Source organism: Cottoperca gobio, chromosome 9 (assembly GCF_900634415.1).
Source record: "Cottoperca gobio chromosome 9, fCotGob3.1, whole genome shotgun sequence".
Taxonomy (NCBI): Eukaryota; Metazoa; Chordata; class Actinopteri; order Perciformes; family Bovichtidae; genus Cottoperca; species Cottoperca gobio.
Genome location: NC_041363.1, coordinates 18785010 through 18801161, shown reverse-complemented (window position 1 = coordinate 18801161; position 16152 = coordinate 18785010). Strand labels below are relative to the sequence as shown.

The 16152-nt window shown below is 40.2% G+C and overlaps 1 protein-coding gene across 1 annotated transcript in view; it reads right to left on the bottom strand.

Annotated features, from left to right (window-relative positions):
• LOC115013078 (transmembrane protein 132D) overlaps nucleotides 1–16152 on the bottom strand; it is a 211007-nt gene that overhangs the window by 158830 nt on the left and 36025 nt on the right. The window contains 3 exon segments of the mRNA XM_029439060.1: nucleotides 698–1188; nucleotides 1190–1270; nucleotides 1817–2235. Of these exon segments, the coding sequence (XP_029294920.1) occupies nucleotides 698–1188; nucleotides 1190–1270; nucleotides 1817–2235 (991 nt within the window).

The window sequence follows — 16152 nt, the reverse complement described above, 5'->3', positions numbered from 1 at the left end:
ATTCTCAATAGTTCCAATCTCACATGAGTATATTGTTATAGTAATGCAGGCGCAGTGTTGTGTTCTGGGATATAATAAATTGTGAAAAATGATAAATCTGTCATTTGTCAGCCTAAAATCCCTAAAGTCAGTGAAATCATGAGGCAGAGATGGGATGCAGATATGCATGCTTAGTCTAGATCAGGGGTTGTAAACTCATCTTCAGCCAGCGAACCAAAAATAAATTTGTTTCCAGGAATACAAGCGCAGAAAAACCCATTGCCTATTTTGTAGGTGACCTCTTAAAGCACACCTGAGAGGCATTTTGGGTATCACCCTTCAGTTTGAGAAATCAGGATCTATTATAATGTCATGCCCCTTCTTTCATTTTCTCCCCCAACCTTGAGTCCCTCTCAGTCCCCTTTTCCCTCTCCCGCTTCTCATTCTTCTCTCCTTGGATCAGTCATGAATATGCAGGTTGTTATTTGCATTGCTGGCTCCTGAAAGAGGCTGAGTACACAAAGGTGACAGCCATCAACCTCGAGAGGCGGCGATGTTGAGAGATGAGAGAGAGCAGATAAGGCGAAAAGGAAGAAGTGGAGATTGTAGAAAAAAGAGAATCCAAACAAAAAGTGAAATAAGACACAAAAAAAAGTACGGAATAGAAAATATAATCAAAGCCAAATAATTTATATGAAATATGCATTTGTTTTCCCACCTTAATGTAAACTGTTCCGTGTTTGAACCCGTCTTCATGTAGACACCAAACGCCACCGTCTTGCCGAGCCGAACTGGGCTGGGTGGCACCAGAACCTCCACGTTTTCATCCAGTCTCAATTTTTCTCCTTTGGCAGGAACCAGGCCCATGGTCATTACCACTGAACCAGCTTTCAGCATGTCCTGAAGACCCGCATCCACAAGGGGGCTCCACTGCCCCCCGAGGCCCAGGCCTCCAAGAGGCCCGGCGTTAGCACTCTGAACTCTCCATGGCTCATTAACAATGGAGGGACACTCTTGACCAGCCCCATCCACTGGTATGATTGAGTAATACACATCCACTGATGGTAGAGTCACTTCAGGAGGTCTTTTTCTCACTTGCGGTGGTGTAAACCAAGCTGGGGGAATCTCCAGACGGACAACACAGATGCCAGATGGTCCCACGAGTCGGCAGCCCGCCGAGGGTGCTGCTTCACTGGTGTCACGGATGGCCTATGGCTCTGACACATGGGAGGAGGGCTTGAGGAGGAGGGTCAGGCTCATCCCAACGCCGCCCTACCAGATAAAACAGTACCTGTGGACAAAACAAATGGCGATAATGATAATGTCATAATAGGTAGATTAATAGATGAGCAGCTAGCCAACAAGATATGTCAAAAAAAACTACCAATACTATCTTTCTTACTCTGTAATTGTCGGCTGAAATTATTAATCATGTTTAAACACACAAAAAAGATTGTAAATGGCAAAAACAATTATTGTCTTGAAACCATTTTCTTCTTCTTTCTTTATGTGCCGACAAATTTCTGCATATGCACTAATGAGTATATTCTTTAAATTTGCACTAATCTGTATTTTTCCAGTAACAATGGACCAAAGTACTTTTCTAGAACAAGCTTAGAGTAGTCAATAATGATTATCTAATGATTGAATGCATGAGTAAATAGACAGACACATGATGCATTTATAGAATAAATCCTCTAATTATCTCTGGTTTTGGATTTTATCATGCTTCTTGTATGGGATTGGCATATTAAATGTGTGAAGCCTTTTATATTTTAAAACATTTATGAGTGAAAGATCAATGAACATTCAAAATTAATCATTAAACTGCCAGTACCTGTATCCAGGGGCGTGTTGACCCCACTCTGGGCACCACCACTTGACCTTTGACCTTCCAGTTCAGAGTCACATGGTTGGTCGTCCGCAGCAGATGCGGTGGTGGACCCTGAAGCAGATCCACTGGAATTGGCTGCTCAATGCTCAGGTTTCCGTAGCTGCAATTGACGCTCGGCAGGGAATTCTGGGCGGCGACCGCTGGTTCCAGTTGGTGGAGGAAGAAGGGCTCAGTCCGCGATGATAGGCTGCCGTTTCGCATAACCTCCTGATTTGCTTCCCGCAGAAAGAAGGCGGAGTCAGCACTACTTAGCTGGCATTGGACGGGGAGGTAGGTGGGGAGAGAGGAGGAGAAACGGGACTGGGAGGAGTCCGGCCCTCCTCCTGCTCCAACTCCGGCTGCTCCTGCTTGGCTGTCAGAAACTGAGGAGAGTAAGGAGGAGAGGAAAGCAGAAAAGAAAGAGAAAAGGATGAAAGAATGGAAATTATTAAATGTATTATAGTTATAAAAACATTCCTTTCATAAAAACAGAAAAGTAATGCAAAGCCTGGCTGAAACATGGAATGCTTACAGCGTCATTTGTAATTGAAATCCAAAGCATCCAAATCATCTATTTAAGTCAAGTCAACAAACAGTGTGTAAATCTGAGAGTCATTGACCTGTGAAATGCATTTATATTGTATACACACGCTGATATAAACACATGCACATATATATCAGCTTTTACACATAAATTCACACATGCATTACAACCTGCTGCCAAAACATACGCCGCAGTACATGTTGTTTCTTAACAGTTCCTCTACAAGTAAAAATGAGCTTCAACACTCTATCTCTCCGTCATGTATACAGAAGGGATCGACACAGGGATCTACATTAATGCATCACTTGTTTAAAATCCCCATTCGAAAGGCATTACGCTAGCATATATCAGAAATGACATATTGCTCTTTGGCAGTTTATTTCCATATATTTACATTTAGTTTGTATTAATTTCCTGGTGAATTTATTTACCAGACATTTTTACAAAGATTGGGAGTTTGGAGCCGAGGATTATCGGGTTTTTTGGTGCAGTATCTCATTTCTGAAGAGGACAAGAGGTTGAAATGACTGTTCTGTGGATGGGAGGAAGTTTTTATCCATGCCCTTTATACTCCATCACTATTTGTTATTCATCCGCCGTTTGGCTTGTCAGCATTATATTGTGCACTGAACCACCAAACTGATCACTTATTGTAAACTTTTTGAATGTGAGCGAAAGTTAAATACCAACATGAGCCACAACAAATATATTGTGATTATTCTGTGAGTCTTCAATCTCGGATCCCATCGGCTAAGGGGCCCCGGGCTTTATTTTGCAGGTTCTGGTATAGCCAGTGGATATCCAGGCCCAGACTTCCTTGCGGCAGTCTGTTTATATACTCATTAGCAACTTGAGACGCAAGAATGGAGTTGAGACGACTTATATGACCGGATTGTTTTACAAGTAACCAGTTGACAAGGGAAGCTGAGGCTAATGAAAAGCAAAATCATCGTCAGACGACAGCCGATGCGTTCTAAGATTGCATTTTGGACAATGCGTTCCGCTTCTTTTGCTCTCCTTAACAAACTGCATCCAAACAATGCCCACTCAAACGTGATTTTGGATATGACATGTTCAGTGTGCTTGACTTAGTATGGGAATGACGGCCGCCAACAATAGAAATAAGCATACTGTAAAAAAGCATTTATAAAACATGAATACATGAAATAGCTAGTAGTGTAAAAGTTCCACAGGGAAAGTGTATAAAATAGTGCATTTTAATATACAAAGAAATTATGGAAAGATTTCCATTTTGACACACAAAGGAACTAGTGGTGGCACAAACAAAACACACATGTACAGAAGTGGGTTTGAGCGGAAAAGTATGTGTGTGTGTTTCCTTGTGTCCTAGGGTAGCGGAGTGTGAAAATATAATGAGGGTGGGACGGCATACCGCTGTCTGGGGCAAGTCCAACTGAGACGACTTCACTAATAAATAATAGCAGAGAAATAAAGTGATACCTCAGTGCAACATGAATAAGTAGGCTGGTTTGGTTATGCTGCATGGTCACGTAAGGATAAGTTTAGAGTAAAAAAGACAGCAAAAAGGAGAAAGAAACACAAACATAGCATAAAAGCATGAAGCATAAAGGAAAGAAGAGTGAGACAGCAGGGAAGGAGAAATTGAAATGCAGTGAGAAGAAAAGGAGAACAGAAGGGAAAGAAATTGTGAAGGATTGGAGATACTGACATTTTTATGTTACGCAGGATGACTGCATAAACTTTATTACAAATGACATCCACTTGCCTCTGGTTGAATCTTTCTCACCGAAAAATCCAGGCAAATGTTTTGAATGGATCGGCCCTCCTGCACCAAATGTAACCCTCTTTTATTCCTTCAACTAATTTCTTGAAAAGGTTTGCGTTGCCATATTTATGCATATCCAAAAACCTGTTGATATGCAAGTGTGTCATAATGTTAAAAAGTAGGTGTGTTTCTCGCGAGTTGGTTTGTGTACAGCACAAAGAGCTGGCCATAAACAGGCAAGAGGCAGTGTGTTGCAAACTGTGTTAACCCCAATTGAGACGCGTATTGGGAATGCACTGTATACATGTCCAAAGAATGCTCCTAAATAAACTAAAAGATATCGACATATCCCACATGTCTTTTTTTCAGAAAGTTCTACATTTTAAATAAAGCCTAATTCGGATTATGCTGTTTACGTGACCTGTATCAAATTCAAAGCATTGTCATATTCTGAATAATAATTGGAATATAGTATGCATGTTTCACACTAAGGACAGATGTTGACAAGGGGAAAGAAATGTAAAAAGAAGAAAAGAAAAATGCGTTTTTAAAAATAAAAGTGTGTTAAAATGTGTGACACCGAGTGTTATGTGCTTGGGCATGTGCTGTAAGAGGCTAACAAATGAATGCTGAGGGAAACTTTTTAGGGTTAGGAGAGGACACATTTCTTTCATGTTAACAGTATGCTAAAATATACAGCTTCTTTGGCTTCATCCATACTTTAATAAAATAAAACAGCCAATAAAAGTAATCTAAAATCATTTAGTGCCAAACTACATGTAGTGTTAGAGGTCGGCATTATGCACATTTATGCCTGCCGGGTCATTTCCATGTTTTGGAGCTTATCATCTATTTTGAGATGTTGGGAGTCACATGCAAAAAAGACTGGTTAAAATTTAGTGAGTGAATTTTCAAATGTAGTTTGTAATCATCCACTGTTGACTGACAGATAACACATCAGCACATTAGCCTCAGCAAGCTTTAGGTTGTTGTTTTTTTATTGCTTTTCTCATTATTATGGTTGTCCTTGAGGTACAAAGGCCTGCATGTGTGTCTGTGTGTGTCCACAGGAGTCTTACAGAGCATATGTCCCAATCCCAGACAGGGACCTCGAACAGCTGACGCAAACACATACAGGCAAACACACATGCAGAGCTTTCTCATGCAGGCAAAAGTTGACCCTTGGATGGAATCATTAAAATGTTATGAAACATCAGACACAAATGTATTCCCTTTATCTCAGATCATATTTATTTTCTTTATGTATTCGTTATTATGGTTTTCAAACAGATGAGTTGAACCTTTTATTTATTATTTTATAAACTTGCAGTTGACCTTCAGTTGCTTGTTATGTTAGTAATCTGAGATTATAAAATGATACTGTTGTCACAATTTTTTTGACGTCTTCGTAAACTTAAATAAAAAGTAAGTTAACATAACTTACAGACACGCGAGGCAGGCCAATCGCAGCTCGCAATAGGTGGCGCTATACTACAACTTAGGGTTGGCCCTTTGAAATCTGGCATCCAAACACTGGTATGTCATTGGCTACCATTAAACTTGGCAGATTCCCTGGCATCATTACTTTGGCAACTGCCAACCACAACAGGAGTCCATACCCGCTGTGTCCTGCTGCACAGTGCGTGTGTGTGTGTGTGTGTGTGTGTGTGTGTGTGTGTGTGTGTGTGTGTGTGTGTGTGTGTGTGTGTGTGTGTGCGTGCGTGCGTGCATGCGGACAAATGTTTCTAAGTGTCTGTTGATTTCTGAGTGCTCTTGTCGGTCTGCATGTGCTTGTATGTATATGTGCATATATGTGTGATTTTGTATAAGTGATCATGTATACTGTGTATACGTGTGTGTGTGTGTGTGTGTGTGTGTGTGTGTGTGTGCGTGTGTGTGTGTGTGTGTTTAAATTGGACAGGAACAAAGCCAGATGTACAGAGATTTGACAAAGCCCATCTGTGATCCTACTTCCCCCCCAAAAATGCCCATCCTGCTTTATTTCCAAGTACACACACACACAGCCAATAATCAAAACACAGTGGAGCGTGTAGGACAGGAAGAAAGAGAAAGGAGGAAAGAAAGCGAGAAGCAAAGCAAGATGGGTTTAGAGTGAGAAGGAGAGATGCCGAGATGTGATTATACTATCAGTGCTGCTTGATATTGTGTTGGTTAAATATTGACTCAGAGTTTCTTATTTAATTAGAGACAGGAACACAAACACAACAAACACATACACACATTATTAGGGCTATCTTTCACATCAGCATGGTCTGAGTATCTGTCTGAAAATGTTTGGTTGTGTGTGTGTGTGTGTGTGTGTGTGTGTGTGTGTGTGTGTGTGTGTGTGTGTGTGTGTGTGTGTGTGTGTGTGTGTGTGTGTGTGTTGTGACAAGTTGGACAAACTCAATGTGGCACCAGCATTGTCTGCTACAACAAACAGTCAGTTAACATCAAATTGTTGCATAAACACAGCAGGAACATGAACTTCGATACGTACACCTTCACACACACACACACACACACACACATAATCCATAGCTCTATTAAACTTTTCTGTGCAAACTTCCAGTCTTATTTTCAGCCGGTGGTGCATTGGCATGGTCCAGGGTGACCATGCATTGCCAAAGCAGAAGGTGTCAAATATGCTCCAGAATGTTATTCTTGATTTACTGTTACTACCAATTTTCCTTTAAAGTATGACAAACCATGTACAAACTACTTCTCCCTCCACTCCCTGCTCCCCTCCATCTGTTTGGTTCTCTTTGCCTGTCCTCCTATTTTTCTTGCTTAGGGTTTTTTGTACACTTGAACAAATATTCCTTGTACATTATTAGAGCTATAGAGCAAAGCAATTCCTACAGTGCAGTTAAAAGTCAAATATGTGTACGATACGATACTGTTGGAATACAACAAAATGTTGTGTTTGATGAAAAGCATTAGTTTGCTTTTGCTTCATTCAAAGCTTTTATCCACAGAAGCAAATTGCCCCCCCCTCCCCCCACCTGGAGAAAAGAAAAAAGAAAAATACAGTGCAGACACAGCACAGCAAAGAAAAATCCATCATGGGAGAATTTCCTGAAAAGAATTAACTCCATTGATCACACAGATGGCACACTATCTGAGAGAGACAGAAAGAGATAGGGGGAGTGAGAGGGATACAGATGGATACAGGGAGATATATAGACAGAGATGGTGTGAGATGGGGAAGAAAGGAAGGAAAGTGTGTTGGGGAGGAGAGGTAATAGGGTGAGAGAGGATGAGAGAGGGATGAGGTTTCTATTCCTGAGCAGAACATTCATCACAAGCATGAGCTTATTTTGGTGGTCTCTTTATCTCTTGTTCTCTATGCCTGTCTCTCTATATGCTATCCTGCACAATGCTCTCCTTACTGGTGGTCATTTTGTAAATGTTAAAGGGGATCTCCAACGATTTACCATATTAGTGTCATTCTACTGGTAATGGGGAGCACTGCTCAGCTTGGGAAAACAGTTGTATAATGTCTTCTGTCTTTCAGGAGAAACTTTGTGAAATCTGAGAGAATAACCGCTGATGGTGTCAAAGTCACTTGTATAGCTGAAAGCTTGTGTTACACAATGGGTGTTTAGTCTTTGACGTGGCCATTTCCCAGACCAAAGGATCTAATGAAAAATAGCTATAAGTTGCATTATTGGAAATGTATGGTCCAGATTTTTTGGATCCTGAGTCAGCTAAGGTAAATATATCCTTGAATTAGAAATAAATTCCATCCCATCCTTCCTTGTTGATGGAGTTTGTCTGTGTTTGGTGTATATTGTCAGGCTTTTAAAGACAGGAAGAAACTTCTCTTTAGGCCTACTTCCCAACAATTTAGGAACAGAAGATGTGTCCTCTTTTAAGTTGTCTTAGTTGTTTCATGTTGTTTTAAAAGTGCACATATTGCTGACTGCCAAACCCCTTGCAAGAGTAGGTTTAGACAGAACTACCCCCCCCCCCCACATCACCTCTCTGTTACTGCCTCTCGTACTCTTTCTGTCTCTCACCTCTCTGCTATGTTTTGTCACATCGCCATCCAATAGCGTGCATAAATGTAAGCCAATTTTTTAAAGAGGTGGAGATATAAAGTGTGAATCAGTGCTGTGTTTCCATAAACTGCTTTCATGCAAAAAAATAAGTGTAGTGTATAACAGGATGACTTAATTAAATTGGAACTGTAACATCTTTGTAAATCATAGAACGTCACTGCTGCTTCCCATCTGTCACGTATGCTAGTGTCCTTATATTTGAACAAATACAAGTGTTTGCAATTGTGGGTTTCAAAAAGTTTCACATCTTTCCAACCTCCAAAAGATGTAGGGTTTGTTTCTGTCCCTTTCTGCTTAGCTTTTCTCTTCTTGTTCCTCTTTTCTCTTTTGCCCCTCTCAGCATCCCAATCCATCTCTTCCAGCTCCAATTTCACCCACTCCCCTCTTTGACTTTCTTTCCATATCTACTCTCACAGTTTCCGCTTCTAGTGACTGACTGTCATTCTTCCCCCTTTCACCCTTTTTACTCTCTCCCTCTCCCTTTCCTTAGCTCAGCATTTCTTGCTCCATCTGAACCAGGGACTTGACTGGACAAACCAAACTTAATTGTATCCGTTCCCCTTTTTTTCTCCATATTTTTTTTTTTCCTAATCTCAAAATTAATATTGCTATTCAAAGTCCCTCTTCTTCCTCTCGCCATTTTCTAAGTCTTTGTGTCAAACTTTTGTCTTGTATCTCGCCATCTTCCTCATGCCACATCTCTGTCTCCTCCTGTGTCTTTAAACCCTGGCTCTTGTGTTGCAAAGTTAGATTTGACTATGCTAATAGGTCTGAACACAATTATCTTAGAGATTTTCAGAGAAAAAGCGAACAAGGCTTGCTGTTTTATCAGATTTTCTTGTCCTCCCACCATGTTTCACCTCATCCTGCGTCTCTTGTTGTCTCTTTACATTCTCTCTGGCTCTTATCTCAAATCTGACATGGCAGTAACCTTTTCATTTTTTGTTAAACATGTTAGATCTTTATCATATAAGGAGATAACAGAGTGGCTGGGATGTGTACACATGATTGCTGGATATGGTCAATTCTGTATAAGAGTAGTCAGTCAGTCTTGTTAAAAATGGTTTCCTCTCAGTGACACTGTCCTGCCTCAAGCCTCTGGCTGGTATGAGATAAGGTCAATAAAAGACAGAACGTTGAGGGAAAGAGAGATGACAGCTTTAGACAAGGACAGGGAGGATGAAGAAAGGAAGAGAGGTTAAGCAACATTATCAGAGAACAGAACAAGGGGTAGAGAGCGAGACAGATATAGGACATGAGAGCCAGATGAGAGCAAGAGAGGAAAAGGAGGGATGAGAGCTTGAACAGGGGAGTGAAAGAGGAAGGCAGGAGGTGGAGAGAAGGTCACGAGCTTTGTTGTTTGTAAAATGCATGCTCTCAGCTTTGGTGTAAGAGCTCAGCCACTTGTTCAGCCAGGAGTGGAGAGAAGAGCTAAGTAATTATAATTTCAGGACATATTGTATGCACGGCTCCGCTAACTGCACAGCGCTAGCTTTTGTAGCAGTTGTGCTAATGCATCTATCCTGCATCTCTATTTGAGACAGTTTGGGCTTTATAGAGCAGAACCGAATCAGGTAGCACTGAACAACATGTCCTTCAATAGTCAGCAGACTCTTTCTTATAGATGCAAGAAAGAGACACAGAACCTGAGTTTTCCAAAGCAGCCTCAGGATGTGGCCAGTGTGTAGCAGCTGTTCAACCAGCACAATGTTAAAATGGGACTTCTGTGCCTAAAGATAGTAACTAAAGTCCCACTCCTCGGTATCCCCCCTAGACTAGAATCACATCCCACCATAGCTTCTCTCCTGTGTCATCCCCTGCTGTGCCTTCAACTATTCTTCCCGACTGTGTGGAGCTGCAGCATTATGCAGTACACTGTATGTATGCTGGTTGACTGTAACAAATAAGGTTCAAGCTTTTGTCCCATTTGGCCAAAACTGGACTTTAATGCTGACTTCGAGAGGTTTTACATGTTGTTTGAGTTTCACAAATGTAACCCGCAAAAATAAAAAACAACAATATGATGTCACTCAGGTTAATACGATACTTTTGAAATACATACTCATTTACTTGAAGTAATCACTTGTTGTTGAGATTACTTACTTATTTGTGTGTTAACTCTTTATAATATGGTGCAATGTGAGGCCATAAAGTTAGTAGTGTTGTTGTACTGGAATGTATTTCATTGTAATATTCTGTCCACCTGATTTAAATGCACAGAGTTGTAAACATGTTAGAGCCACCTTACAACATAACACACTTGTACAGCTCCCTGACACAGTGTAAACAACAGATACAACTAGGAATTTTGCAAGGCTGTTGCGTTGTATAAAGTGTGAAGAGGTTCAAACTTCAGCATCTCTCGTAGTATCAAAAACAATTTAAACAACAAAAAAACCTCCTCCATGCACCTTGGAAGTAGCTGTGCCAGATATGTGCCAGACATCCCTACTGGGATTGTACACAGAGTAAAGGGGTTTCTTTGTTTCTGATCCCTCAGATTATGTCTATATCTATATCATTTCATTATCATCTGCTTTCAGTGTAGATTTTAAAGCTTTGGCATTTGACCAAACATGATCAGTTGCTGCTAAGTCGGTAGCTAAGAAAGAAAGAGAGAAGAAGGGGGAGACGTGTACTTTTCAAGAATGAAAAGTTTTTTTACAAATATTAAATAAAAAGATTTTAGGTATTTGTCCTCATGCTACATTCCCTGGTGTTGACTGTAGCTTTGAAATGCAGCCAGAGGTCATACTCTTTTAGAAGAAGAAAACATATTAGTACTAGATTCTTCATTGAGTGTAAAACCACATTCATAACACCAAATCCAGCAGCGTAACAATGATCCAAATGTGATTCCTCCTGTGCAGGCGCAGATCAGAAAGCACACACAACAAATAAATAAAAGTTATTCTGTAACAGCTGCATCTCTAACATCATACTATATTCTGAGGAGTTCACAACTTGTATAGCCTATTAGTAAATATGTATGCACAAACTCAGTTACCATGGTGATATGCATCAAGTTATGTTCACTAATCTTGACAAATAGGGACATAATAAGGACTGGAGCAGAAACCTCTCATCTTTAAACAGTTAGCTAAGTGTTGCTACTGACAGACAGATACGTGTGAACGACTGCAGCCCTTGTTAAAGATGGCAGTTGAGAGCTTAACATGGCTGTCATAGATTGTTTGGAGAGCAGACAGCTGGGTTTGGTTAGAATACACTTAGTGAGGACTGTCAGGGTCAAGTGTGTCGACTTTGTTGTGCCAACTCATTGCATTATGAATCAGGGTTTACACACAGAGGAAAACCTCAGTCCCAATTATTCAATATTCTATAAAACACCCACATAGAGCATTTATTTTTGAATAAAATGATATCTCTGGAGAGAAGCATCGTCAACACAAGCCACTTCTCTGAGAATTACTTATCAAGTTTGGCTTTTTTTAAAAGCTTCTGAAGTGAAATATCTAAAACCCCAAACTGTGTGAAGTAGAACTGCAGTGCCCGTTCTGCACATTAACCCGAGCAACAAGGCAGCTTAAGCGGCATTCATTTTTAGGGGCCATAAAGGTTGAGGGAGCTTGATTTAAAATACAAGAGGCACCCTGCTGAAAAATCATACATAAATCTAAATAATAAAATAACTTCTTACAAAGCCTTCACACAAGGGCAAAGCACTCTTATGCCGAGTGAAAAGCGCTTCTTAGAAAGTTTTCTACCACAGAGAGGAGGAGGAAACAGTAGGGAGCGGGGGTGAGAGGCACTTGGTGCCACACTCTTGACTCGTTTGAAAAGCTGAACCTGCAGCTAAGAAAATCTCAAAGCTGTTATCTCCTTGCATGTGTTTGTGCGGAAGAGTGTGCATGTGCATGTAAAGATGCATTGATTAGGCGTGGTAAAATCAAAGCTGAGCTTTGGGTTTGCAATCGATCTGACAAGTCCAATTTTTCTGTCCTTTTTTCTTCTCCATTTTTCTTTCTTTCCTCCAAAGGAAAGAAAAAAGTGATGGGTTTCTTTTATATATTCTTTTAAAGCCAGACAGATCAGGAAACTAAAAAGGGAAGACGTATAACATTCTTAAACAAACAGACACACAACATATACACACAGGAAAATGCACAAACACAACACCACACACTCACATAGTACAGACACACAGATAGAAATGAAAACACACATCATGCACTCACACACACACACACACACACACACAAATGCATGCTGACATACTTACAGAGAACAAACACAAAGATCACCAAAACCCAACTGCAAACACACACACACACACACACACACACACACACACACACACACACACACACACACACACACACACACACATAACCAACATATACACAAATGCACAGATGCATGAGCAAAGCAAACACATGCTGACACATTTGTATAGATACACGCACACACACGCACACACACACACACACACACACACACACACACACACACACACACACACACACACACATCAGGTTTTGACAGGATCGCGCCCACACAGCCGAAACACAGACATGCAGATAGGCAAGCCGCAAACTGAGAGACGGAGGTGGGGAAAAGAGAGTAAAGAGTGAGAGGAAGAAGAAGAAAAGGGAAAGAGACACTGCACCAAGGACAGAGGGGGAGAGGAAGCAGATGGGGGGGAGCGGTGGTGACGATGACGGGGGTTAGGGGAGAAACAAAGTTTGAGAAAACAAAAGAATGACAGAGGAAATAAAAGAGGAGAGAGATGTGTTAGATGAGTGATAAAAAGATGAAAGGGACTTCCTCTGAAACATCCAGCAACCATGAATCAAACACTCCATCCAATTATAGCACATCTCCAACTCTGCACACACACACATACACAAACACACACTCAGTGTATCCGGTTTATTAATATAAAAAAAACCTACAAATGCTAGTGTTTCCTACACATTTCTTCAACCTACATCAACTTCCTGTCAAGAAGCACTCCTTCCACAGCTGCTATACTGTATGGTTGTGGTGGAGGCACACTGAGAAAACGAGGGAGAGAAATCACATGTGTATCTGGTAAAATTGGACCTAGTGTGTGGGTTTGTGTATGGATTCCCCTGTGAGCTCAGTGAACAAGACAAAGCTTCTTTGTCCCTCACTGTCTTTTTTCATTTAAGTGCTTTTTCGGTTAGATTTTGTTTTGTCGTTTTTGGTTGCATAATAATAAGCACTTAAACGGAAGACTGCTTGTTGAGGTCAAAGCTTTGTCTTTATTTAGCAAAGACTCTTGACATTTATTTACATATATTGTTACTTAAATATGCACTCTTTTAACCTTTGTGCAAAACGTGAGTCCTTAAGTTCAAGAGCTAGTTACTAGTTTACAGGTCCCTTGCATGTATTCTGTGTCTGTCCTCCATTAGTGCAGTAGACAAGGCTGTTTTAGATAAGGCAAGTTGGCGTATTTCAAAAATAAATCCTTGTATCTTTCAGTGAAGTCACCCGGATATTATTTTTTATAGGCTCTGAAAACTGAGAAGAAGCAAAATTACTTTTCCAAGCGAAATCTCTGAGGGATGAAGCCAAAGTGCAGCAGGAGTTGAGTAAGCATGCAGCAAAAAGTGAGATTTCTATGGCTGCTTGAAATGTGCTTGTAATGAAAATGACTTCAAAGTCTGTCCCGCTAGAAGAATTGTAGCAAATATATATTTTAAGTATCATTCAGAACAATACTTTTCGCTAATATGACACCTCGGAGCTCATTATTGCATTTCAAAAACACACACAAATGGAAAAAATCACTGATGATTGCTTTTTAGCTCTGCATCCTGTTCCGCAGTTTCTCTCTCTCTCCACCCTCGTCTCACTGCCTCTGTCAAAACGAGCTCCGTCCTGTCTGACTCAACTGTGATGTTGCTCTGCTGTGGCAGCCCAGACATCCATCCAAACAGACAGACTGACAAACATGAAGACACGGGCACACGCAGGCATGGAGCAACACAGATACAGGCGACAACAAAAAAACTGGAAGTAAATATTTGAATAAACACACACACGCACACACACACACAAGTAACTGCATATATACAGTATAGATTCATGACATGTTATTATACATGAAGAGTATTTTCAAAATTGAGCTTATACACATAAATGCACACACATTATATGTCTTTGAAATAGGGTTGTGATGGTATGAAATGTTTGTGGTACGATAACCGTCACAGAAAATATAACGATTTTACGGTATGACATTGTTATTATTATTATTATTATTATTATTATTATTATTATTATTATTATTATTATTATTGTTATTATTATTGTTGTTATTATTGTTATTATTATTATTGTTATTATTGTTATTATTATTATTGTTATTATTATTAGTAGTAGTAGTAGTAGTAGTAGTAGTAGTAGTAGTAGTAGTAGTAGTATAGTATTATGAGTTACAATGACCCTTAAAGGAATAAGAACATAATTCTAATGAAAAGTAATTATAAACCTGATAAAAATAGCATGCAACTATAACATGTTATATAACTAAAGCATGCTAGTTTACATATTATCAACACTACAGCATGTTAAATTACCTAAATTAAAAATGATATTACCTTGGAAATTTTTAATAATATCCTATGATTACCAACAATTAACATGTGTCGTAGGTGCTCTGTCTGTACATTTAACTCTCTCACATACACACACACACACACACACACACACACACACACACACACACTCATTTATGTGAATTTTTTTCTATACCGTGGATAAGGAAATGTACACGGTATAGTATCGATATACCGTTACAACCCTAGTATTAAAAGTGCACCAGTTTGATGACTCATGCCTGTGTAACTTCTACTACGCCACCTGGGGATACTTTATGCAAACACCTCACCTTACCCTGTCATTTAACTAAGCACTCAGAAATGCAAAACTGTAAACATAATGGTGAGAAAATTGGTACAAACTGCACAGCTGTGCTCCCATACAAGTGCTCCGAAGAACCTATTAAGATAAGAAACATAATATCGGGAACAGAGAAATGTATGGATGGACACAAGGATGGCTAAATGGACAAAGGATTGATTGAAAAGTGGCAGACCTGAACAGAGAGCACAAGTGGATAGATGGGTGGCATTATGTGTTGGTTGCCAGAAGCAGAGCTATCAGTCCCAGAGCGTTAATTGTGTGCCACAGAACTGAGACAGTTTAATGAGCTTGCATTGCCAAACCACAGTCTGAAGGTGGTTAGTTGGCTTAGCAACAAAATGTACTTCACTGAAAATAAAAGTGGATCACTGAAGCCCCATAGACCGTTGTTTTGAGCAATTCCTGGTTGTGTGTTGAATAGGCTTAGATGGATGGATGCTTAGATGGATGCACAATTGGTACTATTACAGTTTAGGTACTGTGTATTCAAATATCTAAACTGGTTTGAATTATTAATATACAACCCTTTTTTCACAAGAACAATATCTGGATAATCAGGCCACACATTTTAACACACGACAAGAGAGTGTCCACGTCGGATGTATTCTCACTTACTGAAAATACTCCGTTTGGTTCAGGTGAGGGGTGGTGTCTGGGTAGAGTGTGCAGGAGGCACAACATGACGCAGATTACACAGCCGTCACATAGCCGGTTCCTAATTTTGTCATAAACAGTTGAGTCACCTGCTGTTGATTGAATTTGTCTGACAATTTCGACATTGGCCCTCACAGAAAGAAGTTCCCGTATCTCGTTGTCTCACCAGTTAGACATTTTCATTGCCGTCTACTTATTTTTTCCATCTTTGGATATTAGTTTTCTTGGGGTTCGTGGCAGCCAAGATAGAAACGTCACCCACACGCTTTCTGTGAATGCCCCGGACGATGACTGGCTCTATTCACACGTGGGCACACTTAGTACTAGGGAGCGGGTAGTGTAAAGTCTGTTTGAGGTGCCTTCTGAATGACTG